The following is a 21,422-nucleotide window of genomic DNA, read 5'->3' as shown; positions in this document are numbered from 1 at the left end:
ACTGCAGTAGATGGGGACATAAAAAAAAAAAAAAAAACATGAAATGTCTCTATACAGCTCATCTGTACAGTAATCCAAGCCTCCGGAAGCCCCTCAGATCCCAAGATTAATTGAAGAGATGCTATTTACACCCTCAAGGCGCGCGCTAACACTTAGCAGCTGCGGTGGAGATCTCGGCTGACAAAAGGTTGTAAATAATGTCTTAATACGGTTGTAAAGAAATGTTTTGTGGACTGCGGCACTGAACTTGGGGACGAGTAGACTGTAGACTGACTGCATTTTTATTTCCAGGTGAACTTTTCCCTCGAGCTCGTCTTTGAGCATCTGCACATTGAGGATCTGTTTAATATTGTAGCGAGCAGCCGCAGTGAAGCAGGCGGAGAGCTGTTGTTGTTGTTGACAAGCTCCAACTCAAGAGCTATGACTGGTCTCACACAACATTCTAGCAACCGAGCAACACAACTGGGGTGACCCACCGTTTCACTCACCGTGTGATGACCGCACTCTAATCCCTGCCCACTTTGGTTTTGAACTTTCCCCGACACATTACAATGTGTTTAAAAAAGCACCCGGGGAGTGCCCGGGCAGTAGCTGCTATGCTCCTCATGCACATACATTCGGTGGCTCTGTGAATGTCCGATTAAAGCTTTGGTCTCGACAAAGGGAGAGGCTGGGCCTAAAAGCATCTTAATGTTAGAGAGATTCATACAGCCTTCATCTCCACACTGAAATTCTCCTGTTTTTTCAATGTATGCAAGAGATAACAGTTGAGTTTAAGAGCCCCCTATGCTGCAATGACAAGGACCAACTCTGCACTCACTTCACCCTCTGTGAATGTGCGTCGTCAGTTCGGGTTAAAACAGGAAGTCGCAACAAAGTGCACCGTGCTTCCTGCGACGTTGCAGACCCGCTAACTGTTCAGCTGACGCGGAGTGACTCTGCGATTTGGACCTCACATCCAGGACGGCTGTGTTGTAGCAATAAAGGCTCGTGCAGCGCTCTCACTTAAAATAATACCCCCTCCTTCAGTCGCCGCTGTGTGTGAAATCGAATCAGACGGCGTTTGATGGTGTCGCTCCTGCGGGAGATGCTTTTTAAGGATTGTTTGTGGGAGAAGATGCCACGGCGCATTATCGCGGTGACACGTGGGAGAAAAAAAACTCAGCCGCGGCCCTGAAATAACCAGCCGTCACGCGCCGGTGAGACACAAAACCAAAAGCGAGGAGCTAGCAGAGAGGAGACAGAAGAGAGAGAGAAGGAGCCGCATGGGATGAGCGGTCATTTCCTGCCTCCCAATCATTCTATTTATGAAGGCGGACATTGTTTATGAATACATTAGGAAACGTTACTCTATAATTAGTCTGCTCCTCATGACTGGATGAGTCTAAACAAAAGAGGACAGCGCATATCCGCATAGCGCTAACTGACGAACGCGCTGCCCTTGCTTCCCGTTATCACGGCTCCTGAAACGAGCAGGCATGAATTACACGTCGGTTCTGCTGTGCGAGGTGTTGTTCTCGTTTGCAGCCCGTCCGTGTGTACTCAGCGAAAATCTGGCACTACTACTCTGTGATTTTTGTTCCCTTTCTTATCATGTGTATTTTGCTTTTCTTGTGCCTGCGGTGGAACACGGGGGGGGGGGGGGGGGGGGGACAGAGTTAAGCACATGTGGCCAGAGGTTAATAAGTCTGGTGGCCTCATAGTGTGCGCGTGTGATAATACGTCTGTCGGCGTTATATACGGCTCTGTGTATGCATGACCTTTATGTGTGTCCGTGCACGTTTTCTCCCGCGTGTCGGAGGCAGCTATGCGATTTTATGTGTCTGACTGTGGCCCACATGTGGCCAGAGGTTCTGCAGCCCTGTCGGAGGAGCCGATCGGCCCCTTCCACTGTCTGGGCGCACGGGGATCGAGCAATTAACGCTCAGTAAAGCCGCAAAAAACAGCCATGTTTTCTTCGGGCTGCCACCCATTGATGTTTTATTGGCTCTGACCATGAAAGGCCCTCTAATGAGGAGCAGGATGCTGGGCTTTTTGGGGGGGGGGCAGAGCAAAGAGAGAGGAGGGCAAAGGGGTGAGAGAGTGTATAGGACTGAGCGACTGTCAGATTAGTGTACACATGCGGTAATTACGTGGCGGGCGTTTTCAGGGCGCGATTAGGCTCTCGAGTGGAAATTGCGTCGCTTCTGCACAGAAACGATGCAGATGTTTCGCCGCTCCTTTCAGGAAAGACTTAGATACTTTCAGAGATGAATGGGAAAAACTCATTATTATAACACAGGGATTTGGAAACTTCACAACTGCATGCTTCATATGTACTCTGTGCAGTGCCTGGACCGTAGCTACTCCACTCCTCATCCACATTTAGTTACAGTGGCCAAGTATAGCCCTGTCAGAGAGACTGCTCTCAGTGCTGCTCTTTCGGGCTCACTACAGTGGACCTTCACATGCAGTGACTCATGTTCCCGTGGTGCTGACTACAGCAGCGACAGCCTCCGCTGCTGGTTAAAAGGAGCACTATGGAGCGCCGGCGAATAAATTCTAACGAGGAGAGAAAGATCTTCCTGGACTCAATAAACAAACCGGCCTGAAAGGACAGCGCACTTCCATACCGCTTGACTTGTGTTTATATGTGGCGGACCATGCCACCTGTCTCCTCCAAATCTACATAGTGGCCCTTTAAGCTCTGGAAGTCTACTTTCTAGAATGCTGTGTTAAACTAAGGGGACTTCAAGATCCTTAACCTGGAGCTTCACATCACCTGAACTTCAAAGAGGAGTAAGGCACATTTTATTAATCCCCATGTCTTCACCCTGCTGTCATTATTATTTTATTTCACACACAGTTCCTGGAATATACACACACATTCACAAACAGGACCTATAGCGCAAGCAGTAAAGGGGCACATTTTAGCAGAAATCACTCAAAAACAAACAAAAATGGTCAACAGAATGTGAAGGAAGAGCAGTTTTGATGTCATGTCTGTGTGATGTGTTAGATAACTACTGCAGCATGCTTACCAGCTAGCTACCAGTCCAAGTTCAAAGCTCCTGTGCTGGTGGTGTAAATATCAGTGCTATACGCATAGCTAACTTGCTAATTGCAGCTATGTGGGGGGATGCTCAACAGTGCCCAGGAGTCGAACTGGCACCTCTCCAGCTAACAGTGCTCCGTACTGACTGTTAGCTTTACTCTTGGGTCCATATGATCTGAGCTACTGCTGCCCCAAGTAACGTAACCTGGGACTGACTCCAGACCCCGGGAACACTTGAAAAGTCGTGCTATTCGATCCTAAGCCTCAGACCTCTGGTGTTTCCCTGCTCCAACAAACCTGACCCAAATGATCAGCTCGTCATCAAGCTCTGCTCAAGTCCGATAACGACCCATTCATTTGTATCAGGTGTGTTGGGGCAGGAAAACATTCTGGGACTAGGGGTTACAGCTGATGGCTGGATGGATCTTCAATGTCTGAATACGTGGGAAACTCCGGGTCCAAGTGCATCTCAAAGTTAGGAAAATGAATGTCTGCTTTTCGAGGGCATCAGAAGGCTGCACAGTGTTACACAGGTGAAAATATGGCATTGGCTGATTAATTTACTGATTGCAACAGTTCGCTGCTGTCAAACTCGAGACCCGAGTGTGTTCTTATCTCCTCTCGTTTCTCTCTGCAACCAGAAGGGATTTGGAAATCGGCTGCTGCATGAAACATCTGTTAGCGACGACCGAACGGCTCCATCGAGCCTCTCGAACGTCTTTATTGCGGAGCAGCTAGAGGGGAGATGCAGCTGCGCTTACCTTCCCATATCAGTTTTAAATATTGCTTGGGAGGAGTGGAGGGGGAAAGAGGGGAAGGGAAGAGCGTTTACAGTGTAGATCCTGTCGTGGGTTGCACTTGCGTGTCACGTATGGAGGTGTGAAGTCATTTCTCCGGGTGTAAACACACATACTGTATATAGAGAGGCAGTCTAAAATCTCCTGTCTGAAGTCAGCATCGCAACCCAGAAAACAGTTTTTGCGAAGACCTTGATGACAAAAAGAGCAGACGACATCCAGATCTTGTAGAAGCCAGACGCGCACACGCACAGTGAGGGAGCAGCAGGTTCGGCCGGTGGGTCTCAGCTGGGCATCCACGTTGAATATCAGCGTGCCGTTTCCACAGACGTAATCGGCCTACAAAAGGGAGATCATTGCGTCCTCTACCATTAAAACCGGCCTGGTCCTCGGCTCTCGCAGATCGCATCGATTCTGCCTCGTTTTCCGGGAGTTTTTATGTCAACCATTAGCCTGAGTTCAGCACATTCGCCCGGCTGCTTGAGTGCGCGCACATTACTCACCGGGTCTATCTCTTCCCCTCCCCGTTTCTCGTTCATTGTCTCGCTTTCCTCGGTCCACCTCGTTGCTTGCCCTCTCTCGTAAACACACGTCTTCCTGCTCATATCCAACCCCCTCATGGGAACACACGGTACTCGCCGCCCCCCCCCCCACCACTTGTTTAAAACGCAGCCACGCGTGAAACTTAAATTCAGACTTGTTGTAACGCCCTGCCTTCTCCTCTTCCCCGCCTGTCCCTTTGCCATTTTGCCGCGCTGCATCATCCCTTGATCACGTCTACCCGGTGGCTGTCTGTCTGTGCAAACACGGCCTCCACAAACAGCCGATCTGCATATCTCCACGCACAAGGAAACGGAGCCCTCCCCAGCTGCCGGAGATGGATGATGACAGGGAAAGGAGGGAAATGTTGATGGTGAGTGCAAAGGGTTGACAGATAGCATTGTAGAGGAAAAATTGAGAAATAGCGAGGGAAACCGGCAGGAGAGGAGGGGAGGGGGAGATAAGGAGGGAAAGAATATGATGACGGATGACACGGGGAGAGTGGCAGAAATGCGAGTAGGAAGAAAAGAGAAAACACTAGCAGGGAGGGATTATACGTTCAAAGTGGCGAGGATGAAGAACTGCGGATGAAATAAACAGATTTCAGAGGACGGGAGTGAAAAGAAAACAGGGTTAGAATTACGTGAAAACAAGCGATGGCCGGCGTGGTCGGATCCTGGAATTCTTGGGGTTGTTCCTGTCGCGGATGAGAAATGCTTCCTGCCGTGTGTTGCGCTGTGCACTTTTGTGTGTCTCTGTGGGTATCCTGGCATCTCTGTTCAGTAATCTGAGCACACTCTGGTTTTCTCCAAGTATGAACATGGGAAGAGAAAAAAAAAAAAAAACCTTAAGTACATACACGAAAAAAAAAAAACATTTCAGCGGTGGAATGTAAGTATATTTACCCAAGTGCGGCGCTTATAAGTATTTTCCATTTTTCACAACTGTGTACCTTTATCTCAGAGGCAGATGGTGCGCTCTTTTCCTCCGCTACATTCATCCGACAGCAGAAGTTTTCAAACACTTCCTTTTCAGGTGAAAACCACGTACGTAACGTGATAAACTGAAGGACGCGGAGTTCCTCTGTTTTGTTGAGAACACCCTCCTCGCTTCCTCTTCAGCTAAATAAACAATTTTAAAAAAGCTCCTCTCGGATGAGCCGGGAGATGCATCATCACGAAGCTAAACAAAGGCTGTTTTTCTCAGATCGTGAAGAGTTGACTTTTTGAGTGATGCCCTCGTTCTCACAGGACAGCGATGCAAACACGATGATTTCAGAGAATACGACTAAACAGCCCAACAGAGTGCAACGTAGCTCAAATCAGCCCGACCTTAAACGTGTACAGAAGTAAAATTACAGGCTATCCTCACATGCATTTTGGAAGATTTTACTACATATCTTAACTAGGGGTGTGCCAAAATATCGATACTACGATATATCGCGATATTTCGTCTTGAGGTACGTTATCGATACACTGGTGCCAAATATCGATATTTAGAAATGTAAAAAAAAAATATATTTTTTTTATTTATTCATTTATTTTTTGGGGGGGGATATGGATATCGTGGATGAAATTTCTTGCAATATATCGATTATCGCAGAATCGCCGTATCGTGATATTATCGTTATCGTGAGCAAAATATCGTGATAGTATCGTATCGCGAGGTACCTGGTGATACCCAGCCCTAATCTTAACAGTGTGGTATTAAGGTCACGATCCTCATCTAGAGTGGGTGAACAAGCTTGACCATGCGCTGATCATCTTCTTGATGGGGGGGCTGTCCAGGAGAATGGTGCAACACTGATTCGCTGCAAAGCTCCATAAATGTTTTGTGACTATGAGACACCACCCGACTCTCCATCAGACATTACTCAGGCTGCAAGTGCATTGAATCTAATAGAGACGCCACTTAAATCTGAATAATTGCCGCTGACTGCAGTGCTTTAATCCTCGTCCTTTACTGTAGCTTACGCAATCGCCGAGACAATAAAAGGAAGCGCTCATAATATTTATGCAGACTTATTAAATAAGAGAATCAGACCCTGGCCTTTTTCTTATCTCGCCCTCTCATACTAGGCGGCAGACTCTCCCCATCTGGCAGCGGCGTCTCCTCCGTCCTGCACCAACTTCGTCCAATTATTCTCTTCATTTGCCTGCATGCTGTTCTCATATAAATAGTCCACCTCCTCTATTTGTCATGTGTCTTAAAGGATAAATGAACTGCTCTCCTCATCTGCCTCCCGCTGTGAAAACTCATAAACTCACGGGGGAAGCGCCGACAAAAAAACTGCGAGGTTCAGATGACCTCTCGTGACCGAATCCCGCGCCAGAAACCGTTTCCTTGACATTAGTACATATTTCTGTATAATTATTCAATTCCGCGGTGGTAACCTCCCGGTCCATTTGCGACGAAAATAACAAGGCTGGATAATATTTTCCTACGGGTGACCTTGACGGTAACCTTGGTATCATAACACAAGGAACAAGGCCACGCGTCTCCTTTTGAATCTGATGCCTGCGAATGGTCCAGAGTCAACTAACCTCGACTTTCCTCAGGTTTTTCTTGCGGGCAGATCCTCAGTCAGATTGGCAGCATCTTCCTCCACGTGGGCCTTCGGAAACAGTGGGAGGCCTCTTCTCCGTGTGGTTCTCAGCCCCCTGTGAGGAGTCCTTCATTATTTTCCCACTGCCACTTCAGAATATCCACACATTCCTTCAGCATTCCTCTCAGGCCTCCCCTGTACCGAAAGTGTTTCATCACACTGCTCCTCTTCACATTTTCTCCAATTTGCTTTTTAATGAGACAGACTGCATAAGAAGTGTAAAGCGTCAGCGCTGACTCAGTTTGATCACCAGACGGTAAGTGACTGTGTACGGACTAATCTTGAAACTACCAGCTTCCACAGTTTTAAAATTATAATTTTTTTCTATCTTAAGAAACCCAACTTCTGAAAGCCGCCGGGCTCTGGTACAGGTTTTTGTCTCGAGCCTTTTCTCCGTCGGCCTGTCTGATCGGAGTTGAAGCTGCTAATGGGGGACACCATTTAAAAGGACGGTTTTCTCAGCACTCACTTCACATGGCGCTGTAAACTGGATTGTAAAACCAATCTCGCCTGTAAATCTGTCTGCCGAGGAACAGTCTGCCTTTTGTTGGCTTTCGAATGAAGACGTAACGCTGCGTCTGCATCTCCTGCAGCCCGAAGTGAGCAAATGCTTTGTGCCTCATAATTGATGCAAATGAGCCTCTTGACAGCGGCAACGACAACAAGGGTGTGCTTAGCATGTAACGCTGTCGTAATCAGTGATGCGTACATGCTTGTTTAACACGGGGACCTACAGTGAGAGGATTTCTTCAGAAAGGGAAGGACTGTAATCAGTCATCATTTGTAATTGCAAGACTATTTGAACTCATCTTTTGACAAGAGGAGCGTCTCCCGGACAAGGTCTCCGACACACCAATGTATTCAAATAACAGTCAGACTCTTGTTAGATCTTTATCAGTTCAAATTCGTTCCATCTTGGTATTTGAATACATTTGTAGATTGGAGTCGGTGAGCAGTAGTTTATTTCCCTAATAGGGGTATCTAAATTCAGGTCGAGTAAAATCAGTTTTATTTGAAATTGACTCGGCCACGATATCATCTCAGCATTAACGTTGCTGCCATTTTTGTGTGAAAAAAAACCTTCACCAGTCGTATTCTGCTGCCTGAAAATTCAGATGGTTTTAAATAGTTGGCATTTTGACTTGGAACAAAAGGCCACTAAACAAATAGGACTCGGGGTCGGCCAAGCAATCAAGACACCGGTGCGGCCACATCTTTACAGAGGCCTGTCTCCACCACAACATCCCAGACCAAGCTGCAAGGACCAAGCTCTAAGCTGACAGGGCACAGGATGAGGAGAGGCGGACTCTGTGTTTACGTCATCGATGCTTGGTGCTCAAACGCAGTCCAAGCTGATGGGCACTGTTTGTAAAAGCAATATAAAATAAATTACCTGGAACTGAACATGGAACAAAGCCTCCACAGCACTGGAGCAATTGACAAGGCCCATTCTCTGCTGTGAACAAAGTTTTCATGTACCAAAGCGAGCGAAAAACAAGTTCCTATTGATAAATAGTTTTAAATCACGATTAAGGACTTAAAATCAGGACAATCTGTTTGCCATTCTCCTGCAACCATTGTTGCATCATGAAGTGTAACTCAATCAATTCCAGTAAATTGTTGGAACACATCAGCTGTCGTCTGATGATGATTTAGCCACAAAACTGTTGCCAGACAATAGCCGATGGGTTCCAAGATCCGTTTTTTGTTGTTGTTTTTTTTGCCAGTGCGCTCTGACTCTTTTGCTCTCAAGACTGTTTACCTGCATGAAACCAAAGCCCACTCAGATGTAATTGGTCGATACCACTTAGACTGCAAATGGAAACCAGAACAACCAACCCACTTCTGACACCAAAATCCTGACCCCACAGTCTGTCTTACCAGAAGTTTGGTGGATGACTAATAGGAGCTTAGCCTCTCTGCCTGGTGGGAGGGAGGGGGCTGTAGTCTGAGCAAAAAAGAGTTCTTACACCTTCATTTTATGTCTTCTTTGCAGGTATGCTAAAATGAGCAAACGCTAAGGTCTGTGTGAGCCTCCTGCCTGAGAGGACGGGGCTTTAGCGAGGTCACTGGCGCTGATGTTAAGCTACCTGTTGGTTGCCAGCTTTGCAAATCCTGATCCTTGTTTTCTGTGTCTACATGTTAAATGCTTTGCTGCTTCGACCCCCAACCCCTTCGCTTTCACCTCACTCCCACATGTTGAACCTCACGGGGAAGCCAAGCTTTGCTCGCACAGAATTTAAGAGAATGGGAGGCGAATATTTGCCTGCTGATCTTGCGTATGTGTCCTTACAGGAATACTTGAGAAAATGCACTGGACTGTTGTTGGCCCAACAGTCATCAAAACAACCAGCAATGTGTTTTGAGTGTGATTACTGTAATCCAAATCCCGTCTGGTATGAGGAGGGGAGAATATGTGTATGTAGTATGAGGATGTATGAGGGTGAGGGCCCAGAGGCCATGAAACATTGATTTCTCCTCTCTCATGATCTACAGAACCGGACAGCAGCAGGCGTCCCTGAATCCCTAATCAGAACCAATCAATGATGCTCCTGACCGCCAGCATGCTCATTCATCCTGGGTCCCACACATGTGTGTACACAGCACACGTGTATATAACATTCACGCTCCAAATGTAACATTCATGCCAATAAAACACACTGATGTCAGGTAATCAGATGACAATGATAACGGATGTTTCCCTGACGAGACAAACAGAAGTATTAAATGAATTGAAAAAAAAAAAAAAACAGAGATCAGCAAACGCAATAGTTGTACTGGGAGAATATCTGAATTCAGTTCCAACCTGATAGAGATGGAAAGAGAAGGAGAGAGAGGAAGAGAGAGTTGGAAAGGTGGAATGGCACCCAGGGGAGGCCGTGGAACATTCACACCAGTGCTCATCCATCTCCGGGACATCAGGAAGCAGGCTGCAGGTAGCATGCCAAACAGAACGAGCCTGACAGAGAATTCAACATGAGATGCTGGCCAGCCTTGAACATGTGACAGACACGCACGCACACACTCACGCACACACAAACTCCTCAATCACGCCTCACACCGCACACACACATGCAGACCCCACAGGTCTAATTGGAACGGGGGCCTGTGCTAGCGGGGCCACATTTCTCCCCGGCCGGCCATTGTCATGCGGCGACATAGTTAATCTGTTTTCCTAACAGCCAGACTTTCATGGTGACTGATGTTCGGCCCCTCTGCGTCGCCTTATTAAGACACGATACATTTTAATGACAACTTGTTCTTATCCGGTTCTTCTGTTTCTTTCACAGGCCAGGGAACAACACTGAGTCTTTTGTGGTCAGTTGCATCACCGTACATGTGCACTCTGCCTATTGCGTACCATCATTTGTATCTGTGGGTCAAATATACAGACTTATCTGAAATCTTTTGCAAAGGCGCCATTACTGCAGCAGCACCGTAGAACACACAGTAAAAAAAAGACTGATAGTTCACGTCGGCAATCTCCCCTCCAATAGACCATACTCACACGTTGGCCTTTCTCCTCTTATATCATGCTCTGGGTGGGAAGCTCAAATGTCATACCGATGGGTTCGAGGCTGCTACGTCCAGAATCTGAAAAGTCGTTCATCCTGAAGGGACTTATTTTCCCGATAGTGACCGCCGTTCTATACACTATCCCGCTTATTACACGGTTACTTGCCAACACGAAAAAAAACTTGACACAGTGTGTCTTTTTACAATTTATTTGTTACTGTTCACAGTGTTTTTCAGCAGAGAAATATAGTTCGCCAAACCAACGCCGTTTTGCTTCTCCCTCTTCGCTGCTTTCCTCTCTTTTTCTTTTCTTGACCAGTGGCTACAACTCAGCCCATTTGCCAAGAGTTGAAATCACCGTATTTTCCAAGAATATTAAAGTTAATGTGAAACTCATCCATACTAGTGGCCTAGGAGTATGTTTTTTCCGATATGAAGTAGACTACAGATCAGCTGACGTCGGTTAGCAACCGAAGACGCTGGGGTGATAAGTGACCGGACCACTTGCGGAGCAAAGACTTTAGAGCGCGGAGTGCTACGAAAAACGTGAATCAGAGGCAAAAAGGCCACTTTCCTTGACGACGGTCAAATATGCTTAGCAGCGGTCAGTTATTCGAAAATAATTCCAGTAAATGGCCCATTCAAGTAAATGGAGCATTCTACAGCATTAAGAAGAGCCGTGTAATAATCCAGGTAAAACACATATCTTACACCCCATTAGCTTCCGTTACACAACGGCTAACGTTAGCGTTCGACCACATCCTAGCTAACGTACCCATTTGGTAGTGTAACAAGATACGAAAAGAAAGGCGGGATTCATTCAAAATGTTCCACGCGTATAATTTAGTGAAGCCTGGAAGTGAAACGCATGGACATAATCATGCTGTAATGTTAGCTAGGAAGAGGTTGAAAGCTAACGTTCGCTAATGGGTTATCAAATATGTTGCTTTACGTCGAGAAACAGCTTGATGTCCCCTCGCTATTTTCACTATCGATCTTCTTTCCAGTTGCTGATCGAACGATAAGCAGGGACATGACAACAATTTGTCCGATTCCCCAAGTTTACACGTCCTCTAGCCTGGAACACGGCAGAGTAACATAATCCCAGGATCAGAACTTACCACCCCGAGGAAAATGTCCACCGTGTGAATATCATCTGCGGATGAAGCGTATCATCATGTGAATGTGGAAGGTATTAAGCCTATAATGCATTAATGTAGTAATGAAGCCCTCTCTGAGTAGTTTATGATTATAAATCAACAAAACTTGCAATCCACGTTTTATTTCTTTGTAATTAGATGAAATACATCATTTAAGGAAATCGGAAACATATGAGACTGTAAAGAGTGGAATTCCCCTCTTGGCAGGAAACGTAACGATGCAGAAAGAATGATTTCAGACGGAGCAACTACGATTTATTAATGCTGCAGCTGACATGGCAGAACCAAGTAAGCTTTTCTCTTGGCTTATTTGCAGGTGCAAAGACATCCAGGTGTCTTTCAAAGCTTCACCTACACTGCAGAAGGTGTATATATCTTTTTTTCTAGTCAATATAAATCACATTACATCTAAAAAAAGACACGGTCGCCAAGCAGGCAACATATCAGTCAAATAGGGACTGTTGAGGTATTCTTTTTTATTGTTTGAAGACATTTTTAGAGAGCTGGATTACACATAAACCCTATACCAACTGAATTTTGATGACTATTTTCTTAGCACATCATAGGTTCTACGAGCTCTCCCTGCCCATACATCTTGGCAAGCGCTGAAACAACCGCAGTGAAATTCTTGCCATTAAAGTGTTTTTATACAAGTTTACAAGCGAGATGCCACCGCGGTAGCGCAGGCTTGTTTACTCTGACTTAGAACCTGCTTCAGTCTGCGCGGTACAAAGAGAAGAAACGCTGGCGTGTGAGCACACGCCGATGCTCCTCCGTGAGCTACGTCCATATGTTGTCTCACCGGAGCTGCTTTTTTAAAAGGAAAAGTTTCAGCGCCGCTCCGACCGAGATGATTCCTCAGCTCCCTCTCATTTGTTTTGACGCACGGTCAGCGGCGGCCCGTGAAGTCCAGTGAACCTCCTTCACCCGTGGGTGTCCTCGGAGTGGTCGGAAAGGGCGGTCCGTTGCCAGACGCCCGGCGCTCTGGCTTGCGGTGCGGGAGGTTCACGTTGGCCTCTGTTTGTCTTTCATAGCAGGCAGAATAAATTGGGATTCTTGTGGGATCTGCGATTATTGCACAGCTGAATGGCTCTTCTGCATTACTGCGTTCATATTGGGCGCTGTGTTCGTACACATCCACTTATTGCCAGAGGGGAGCAGCCTGCTGAGTGCAGGGCAGCTCCTGCAATCTTACACTTTTACAAATGTTGCTTTGTGCGTGCATTCGTGTTTTGTTTTTGTTTTTTTTTATAACATTTCTTCAGTCAGCAGCAAATTGCTGAGCATTGTCCCACAACAGTTTCTCCCACACTCAGACAGGAAATGACAGAAACGCCACGGTAGCTGCCAGGAGCGCAACACCTCCGAACACTTGTTTACCTGCCCTCTGCCAGCGGCACGGTGCATGATGGGAAACAGGACTGACAAGCGAGGCCAATCAGTGAATAGGAGGAATCAAGCAAAAGTTCTTGTGTCCCTGTTGCAGATTTGATCTCTGTCAGAGCCGCTGAGGCTCCTCTTGATGGTCTGCCATGTCGAAAATTTGTCTAATTGGACTCAATTAGTTAACTCAAGAGCTCATTGAGCATAATGCTAATTGGTGACAGAGGGAGAATTGGCAGTGACAGCTTGCGTTAGCCCGTTGAGAGGGCATAGGGAGCTCTGCGCAGAGGGGAATGGATACAGCTGATGACTGAAACCCAAGGAGGAGAGCTGTGGTTAATCGGAGCCGCAGGTCCCCCCTCCGCTTCCCCTCTACCTCACCCAATTGTTCGTCTTTGAAAAGCTATTTCCAGTGCCTCCCCTCCTTCCTTTCCTCCCCTCCTTTTAGTTCAAGCTTGTCACTCTGATCCTCGGGCTGAAAAAGGTAAGACAATCTCGGGAGGGGGGGGGGAAGAGGCGTTCGCTCCGCCGCTGTCACCGCGCTCCCCGCACAATCAGGTTGACTTCAGGGAGCATCTGTTAGAAAACGCATTTATGCATCTTAAGGCTTCTTTTTTTTCACGGCATGTGGTACGACTGCGGTTCATCTCTGAATGTGTGAGTGACTGCGAGATCGACTTTTTTTTTTTACCAAGGCGAGAACAATTTTAGTGTGTGTGTGTGTGTGTGTGTGTGTGTGTGTGTGTGTGTGGGGACGTTTAGGTGTGGACTCGGCCGAGCCAGTGGGACAGAAGCGCTGATGTGTGCTACTGTTTAAAATAGCCCAGACAGACAGCTGAGCAGCTGTGACCTCAGGTCCCCCGAATTCTCAGTTACACTCACTGACCACACAGCTCCTTGCAATGTGTGTGTGTGTGTGTGTGTGTGTGTGTCTCTTTACCTACATTATAATAAACTGAATCATCCCGGCCCATTTTGAAGAAGCGAATGTTGTTATAAAGTTAACTTAAGAGAGAGGAAAAAAAGAGAAAAAGGCCATTTGAAAGTAATTTTCAGACTAACTCTCTCTGTGTCTGAGTTTGCTCCTATTATTGTCCATATTTTAAAGTAATCCATGGCTTTCTGCGTCAGTCAGCGGAGGTTATTAAAGGACGACAGACGGCTTTGGTTTTGTCAGGCAGGGACAATGCAGTCCAATTACAGCTCAGGCAGAGAGAGGAGGCACGATATCCTTGGACTGGGCACCGTCTCTCTGCTCTCGTCTGCAGCCAGCCAGACACTCAGTTTCACAGCAACAAGCATGAAATAGACTCCAAGGATCAAATACAGACTGCGTGCAATTGGAAGTGTGGGACAGGGTGTGTGAATGAGATCATCGGTGTGTGTTTGTGATGATTTTTTTATTTATTTTTTATTTTTTGCGATGGTCGAAAATGCATGAGGGAGAGTCACAAAAAGACAAAAAAAAAAGAACTTGTGGACGTCGTGCGATTCGGCCAGGAAAAGCGCTCTTAGTAATGTGCTCCCAGGCTGATGGCTAAAACAGTGGGAGGTGTGGTGAGACTCGAAGGGCCACTGTCGCCTGATACGTTGCCATTAAATGCTTTTATAATCACTGCGGAGGGGGGGAAAAAAAGGACCAGCGTTACCCTGAAGACCAATTATAAACACTACCCCGAAACATTTATGCTTCACTTCCATTGTACGTCTTTATCTGGCGGTGCTAAAATAATAATGCGCGAAGCAGCGATACCACATGTCACACACCTGATTTAGCTCATAACCTCACCCGGGGATATTCTAGCAGATTGTGCGTCACCCCAAAAACATGTGTCTGTTTTTCACCCCCCCCCCACCGTGCTTGCCTCAGTGTTTGTACATGTCCTACTGTAGCTAGGCTAGGCTAACGGTGATGCAAACATTGCAGCTGACAGCAGGGACTAATTCGGGGGAAATTACAGCCCATGAATAGGCAAAGTTTCCCCTGCATGAGCAGCCAGCGGGTCAGCCGCACATCAGCTGAGCGAGCAAACTGTCACTGTCGACGCCGCTGTCATCGCCGCTGACTGTCTGCCACGGTTCTTTCCAGCGCTGAACCTCTACATGTCTTCTGCTCCCTCATCTCTCCCACCCCCCCCGCCTCTATTCCTGGTGCAGACACGGACTGATATGTTTAGCGAGAGGCTTCCTGGATGCAAATAGAGAAGGTCAGACTTAGACGGCTTGCCCTGCCCACGCCCTCATAACTCAGTCCTCCTCCACCGCTCGCCAGCAGCAGGAGTATGCTCGACGGTGTGTTTGCAGGGACAGCAAGCGAGCCACTGCTGTGTAGACATAGTTATGAAGTCTTCTTGCTTTGAAGAAATGGTTTGGTAAAAAAAAAAAAAAAAAAATTGGCTCGCTCGCTTTTTCTTGCCAAGAGTAAGATGAGAAGATCAGCAGCACTTTCACGTTTCTGCGCGCTGACCGTGAAGCTGTAGCCAGGAGGCGATTAGCATTAGCTTTGCATACAGACTGGAAGCTGGGAGAAAAAAAAACAGGTGGTTCAAAAATACGCCCTTTCACCACATCCAAAGCTCGCCTACTTGTTCGTCTTGTTTCTTTAATCCATACACACATTTTAATGCAAAACTGAAGGGGTTGCGGATTACGGGAAGTTACATGCTGTAACTATTTCTTGGCGACCGGTGGCTTGGGCGCAGTGGGTTTCTGGAGGTGCTAACAGACGCCGCTGCCAAGAAAGCAGATTAAGTGTACTTCTTAAAATGCCAGACTGTTCCATGGAAAAGGCTCAAAAAAGTATCACTGGACGCGCATGATGTCGCCGCCCCGGTTGAATATTCGAGGACAGGTGAAATGTGAATGGAGTCGACATGCCTGCACACTTCCAGAGGTGTTTTCACTTAATGTGGCCGATTAGTTTTATTATCTAAGTTGTGTGGAGCTTGGCTGCGAATTACATGTCGACTGACTCATCGCACCAATAAAACACGCAGAGATGTTGTGCTAACAGGTGCAATGGGAGAAGGAGGAGGACGACGTCAAACAAGCCCGCACAGGCCTGAGGGGAGGATTTATCGGGCAAAATCAGTAGAAACACCTGCGAGGGTGTGCCACAGGTGTATAGAGCCTTTTTATGAACACCCTTTACAAGGAAATCTCCAGGTGCCGGGTAACATTTCTGAAAACCACTGAAACCACGTTGAAATGTTCTACAATAAGTGTCATATCAAATTTGTGGTGAGAAAAGAATGATACTTCTGGTGAGCAGTTGGGAGGCTTCTATCTGTATTTGTGGCAACCAAACCATATTCAGTGTTTTAATCAGAAAGATGTTTTTTTCCGAAGACTAACCAGAGCATAAGCACAGTGATGTCATTACATACACAAAGGAAAATTAAACCTAAAGAAGACTGAAGTTGTAAAATAAAGAAATGCCAGACTTCAGCATATCAGTGGTTTGCAGAAACTGGGTGTTTGTGTTCACATATGTTGTTTATCGTCGTCTATCGTGGCCGATCTTCTTTATATCGAGACGAGCACCAAAAAGCCGAGCGCCTTCAAAGAGCTCAGCTGCACTGGTATCACACTGACACATGAAAGAGGAAATGAGACACAAAACAAATGACACGTGACTTAAAATATGTACATTTATACACATGCAAAAGGTAAAAGGCTGTAAGTGATCCGTGGGGGGGCAGTGATCGACAGTGGGGAGCGAACACAACTCACATGGAGGAAATCATACGAACTAAACAAATATGGTTACAGAACACAAAATGTGACAGATCTGAAGTGCCGAAACCTCACGTAGCTTTAGTCGTAACCACGGGGGGTTCCGTGTGTTTCGGCAGAGTCAGTAAAGGTAATGAAGAGGTATTTCACTGCACGTAGACCCATGTAAGTGTAAAGACCTTTTTTTTTTTTAGCTTAGATACTGTATGTGAGTAACCTTTAGCCATCATCAGGTTTAATACTGTAGCTGCATAGCGTTGACCATACATTCATCCTCAGTCACACAGGTGCTCCGCTGTACCTCGCCTACATCAGAGAGAGGGAGAGGAGCAGGTAGATATGATAGAAGATAATAATAACAGTCAAACAAAAAGTGATTTTATTCTGTGTAAATCCCAAGGAATGGTCTGCTTAAGAGTGGCATTAGAGCTTATTTGGCAAAATGTGCGATGAATTCATGTAGAGGAGCTTACACACTGTATGGGATCAAACAAAAGATGCAGCCAACTGTGTAAAAAATATTCTACATGTTTTATTTGTTTGTGTATTTTATATCCGGCTGTGTCACATCTGCAGCCTGACCTCCCTCCTTGTTTTTCAAGTTGCAAACTGTCATTTGAGAGAGGGAGACAACACCTGATGCAATGGAAAAAAGGCATTTATATGAGTTTTTCCGGAAGACGGGGCCTGATCCTTTCATAGCAATTTGGATAACTTGGTAGGTTATACATGCATTAATGTGCAACTCATCGAGCAAACACACAAAACGGTACGCACAGTAAACATTAGTAAAATCAACAATGTACAACTTTGTTCAAACGTCCAAAATCTGTCCATTTATGTCACGGGATTGGAAAATGATGTGCATTCCTGCATTATTTGTTACAGAAATTATATCTCTATATTTTTGGCATTGTTTTTATGTGGTGTTGAGCAGACGAGCACAGTCCATTCATAGCAAAGGGAAAAGAAAAAAACCTCATTCAGCTCGATCAGTTAAGAGCTTTTTGTTGAATCAGAACCTCGTACGCTCAATCAAATCTTTCCACCTATATACATTTACATACTATACACACCTAGTTTGTCTGCACGCATGTGTTCAGCCTTGCAAGTGTGCCCGTGCTCTACCTGTGAACTCATTACGTTCTAATCCCTGCCAAGGTACACAGTCATTAGAGTATATCAAATCTGCTGTTCTGGGCCAGGCACCTGGGATTGATCTATCAATCTATCATGCATTCCTTAATCCCCGAAAAAGAAAATGAGTTGAGTTTTCAAATGAGCTGAATTCCTCTGCGTAGCTGGTGCAGTCGACGTGATGATTTTTATTTTTTTTTTTCAGCCTGAAAGGATAAGTAAAAACCGGCAGCAGAAAAGTAGTTGTACTGTATATGAGTCTGTATATGTGTAAGCGTTTTTAAGTAAAATCAGAGTGACGCAGTCCCTGTCTGAACCACCAAAGGCAGGGCTGTATCGCTGTCTGTATACACAAACTTCTAGCTCCAGAACAGACAAGAGGAAGCCTATAATCTTTGTAGATGAGCGTGCATGGGATTAGCTTGTGCAAACACCCACACTGGTGATGCTGCAGGACAGGGGGGTTGCCCCTGCGAGAGCCCCCCCTTGAGTCTACAGTCTCCTACAACGGCGTCCTCTTCTCTTCCACGCCCCGTCTTGTTTTCCAGTTTTTATTTTTCCATCCATCCATGCACGTTGAGGACAGTAGTAGGGATACTATGAGTGATATGTATATGATATGGGTGCCTGTGTGCGTGTACGTGGTTTTTTCTAGGGGGGCAGGGTTGCGGATTCACGGAGGGTGCTGGCATCAGAACAGGGTCAACTGCAAGCACAGTGCAGCAAAGAGCAGTGCGAGGCTCCAGGGTCGTGCCCAGTTGGCAGACGGCGAGCCCCCTATCACCTTCACAGAGGGGGGCCTGGAAGGGTTCTCGCGTGCGCTGTCACCTCCAGGCTTTCTAGCAACGGGCTTCCCTTCGCTGGGGGCTTCTGTGTGTGCTGTGAGAGACAGGAACAGATAGAAAGACGGAGAGGAGGGAAGAGAGAGACAGACAGAGATAAGTGGTTTCACTCGTAAGCTCATTCCAAAGGTTTTCAAAAAGAATTGCACATTAAAAGTGATTTATAAATATGTCTGTTACACTTGAAGGGAGTTCATGTGGACTTCAGAAGAAGCACAGATGTGGCTCTTCGAGTTGAGAGCACCACTGATTTTTTTTTGAAGAGTGCTTTGTGAACATTTTACACACGTATGTACGGTGCCACTGATTTACTGTGCAGCTACTTTGCAATCTTTTTGTCACACAGACAAAAAAACCTGTGCTGCCATATCCTGAGTTTTTCTGCCCCATGGGACACGGTAAAACACAAAATGAACGGTCATTTGCACACATGTCACAATGGAGGACGGACTTGGTGTCTAATCTCCAGTAGCAGATGATGGACAGCCCTCACTGTGACAGTGCGTACGATCAAGATAAATTAGTGTGATGAGGGTAGGAAAGCCTTTGAATCCCAGTCCCTACCAACACATGTATATAAAGTTACACACGCAAACAGCTGACACTGGTGAAATCCTAGCCTTCCTTGAGGAGGACTTCAGTGTCTCTGCCCCTCGCTGTTCCTCCAGTCTCATTTAAACTTGATCACTTCTATCCTCATACAGAATCATTGCCCTGGCTCTTAGCGACTCTTTTCTCGCTTCCCTCTGGGATGCGGCAGTGTGTTGGTGTCTCTAAAACGGAAAGGAAATGGATTCCTTTACCTGATCACCCACTCTGCTTTCTGCTCTTCTATATTTCCATCCTAGCACAGATATGTGTATCTATGGGTTAGAGACAGATAACCACCCTCAGCACAGCAGAGTGCTCTACACTCTCTCAGGTACCAATTAAATGCCACTTAAACTGCACAACTAAAGTTGCTTTTTCCACTGCATGGTGCAGCGAGGCTCACCTCTATTCCACTCGCTCTTTTTTCTTCTTCCATTGTGGATAGAATCTGGTACTATTCTGATATCACCTTGGTCGAGGAAAAGGCTGAGCCAGTACTGAAAGGTGACATGAAAACACTGCAGACCACCGATTGGTTCGAGAATCATCTCTAGAATTGTCACCCGGAGTCACATCAGATTGTGTTTTGATCTGGAGCCATTTATCAAAGTAAAAGCTAAGAGATGACTTCACTTCATGAAGACATTATAGAGAGGAGAAGGCAAAGAAAGAGAAAGAACCGGAGTCTCTGCTGATGCTGAGCTCAGTGACACTTGACCTGAATGTACAGTGGGCTAATGTACAGTGAAGGAGAGGGAAAAATAAACACCCTTGTGAGTAACACAAATAAATACAGATCATTCTGGTAGTCAAACTTACTTCACTGGTGGTGAAATCAACATGAAAAAAACCACCACTGCTGATGAAAAACTATCTGATGTTACTGAGTCACAAATGATCACAGACGAGGTAATGTGCTTTTGTATGTTTTTGTATTCAGGGTTAGGGCTAACCCTTCTCTTTCCTGGAAGTTTCAAACAGTCAACCAAATTAAAAACAACATTCCCTTTAGTAAACTTTCTCTGGGTTGGAACCTTTGGGAAAATAACTACACAACTCGACAAAATATGCAACAAAGGTCTAGTCTAGTTTAATTTTAACGTATTATATCGTCAAGACCTGACAAGTGTCATACATTTAGTTTTGCCCATGTGGGGTTAGGATCTATGCAAGCCTTGTGTTAGTAGTGCCCAGAGAGGTAATGGGTGACATGACTGTGTGTTCTAATAGGGAGGAAGCTAAGTACCAGACTCCTGACAGTGCCAAAGCTCATTGTCAAAATGTCTATTTGAGCTTGTCACTGTCAGGAAAACAGGCCAAGTTTGCAATGATTCCCACCAGTGTGTGTTAAACTGATCTGTCTCAGATTCAGTTGTCTAATTAAGTAGTTACAGCCTCTCCTGTGTGGTGACTCGGCTGTCAAGCGACTAGACAGCCAGGTGTGTGATGCATTATCTGATTTGATTACATCCGTAAAAAATGTGAAAAGTCATGGCATCCCACGCTAAAAGCTTGGGATACATAACTGAAATGACTTCTTCACTGTCATAAAAGAACAAAATGAATTGCAAGTTTTACCTTCACACCTGGCGTCGCCGATTGTGTAAATCTAAAGAATACATTGTTTTGTAGAGCGGAGAGAGCATATCAAACCCATCCCTGCAGTGCACTTGGGTTTGTATGCGTGCATGTGTATGCATGTGTGAATAGGGCTAGGCAGGGCTCTAGAGAGTGTTTCCCGTGCCAATGGTTTTTGTTGTTCCAGTATACAATAGACAAAGACATCATTTATCCCAAATCAGATTGCTGTTTTGTTTCAATGGAAATGGGCTGAATCTCATCAGGGAGATGTCAGAAAACAGCACTTGAATGGGCCAACACAATACGAACAGTGCTCCACTACAGGCTAACCAACTGGATAATTAGCGCGGCAGGTCCATGCCAGAACAACCAATTACAGTATAGACAACAGTACTGCCAAAAAGTTGAACTCTCTTTCGTAGGTAGGTATTTTGGAATGCATCGTATTAGAGAGCTTTGCGAACTTTGAAACCAAATAAAATTGGATGCAAATTAAATAAA

The 21,422-nt window shown here is 45.9% G+C and overlaps 1 protein-coding gene across 4 annotated transcripts in view; it reads right to left on the bottom strand.

Annotated features, from left to right (window-relative positions):
- Positions 1–16,667: 16,667 nt before the first annotated feature.
- Positions 16,668–21,422, bottom strand: part of gpc5c (glypican 5c) — a 106,750-nt gene continuing 101,995 nt past the window's right edge. For all 4 annotated transcript variants that reach the window (XM_030402386.1, XM_030402387.1, XM_030402384.1 and 1 more), the window contains one exon: positions 16,668–18,786. In XM_030402386.1, coding sequence (XP_030258246.1) covers positions 18,599–18,786 — 188 coding nt within the window. In that variant the 3' untranslated portion in view covers positions 16,668–18,598. The remainder of the gene's footprint in view (positions 18,787–21,422) is intronic.

Source organism: Sparus aurata, chromosome 21, assembly GCF_900880675.1.
Source record: "Sparus aurata chromosome 21, fSpaAur1.1, whole genome shotgun sequence".
NCBI lineage: Eukaryota > Metazoa > Chordata > Actinopteri > Spariformes > Sparidae > Sparus > Sparus aurata.
This window is presented reverse-complemented; position numbering and strand designations above follow the sequence as displayed.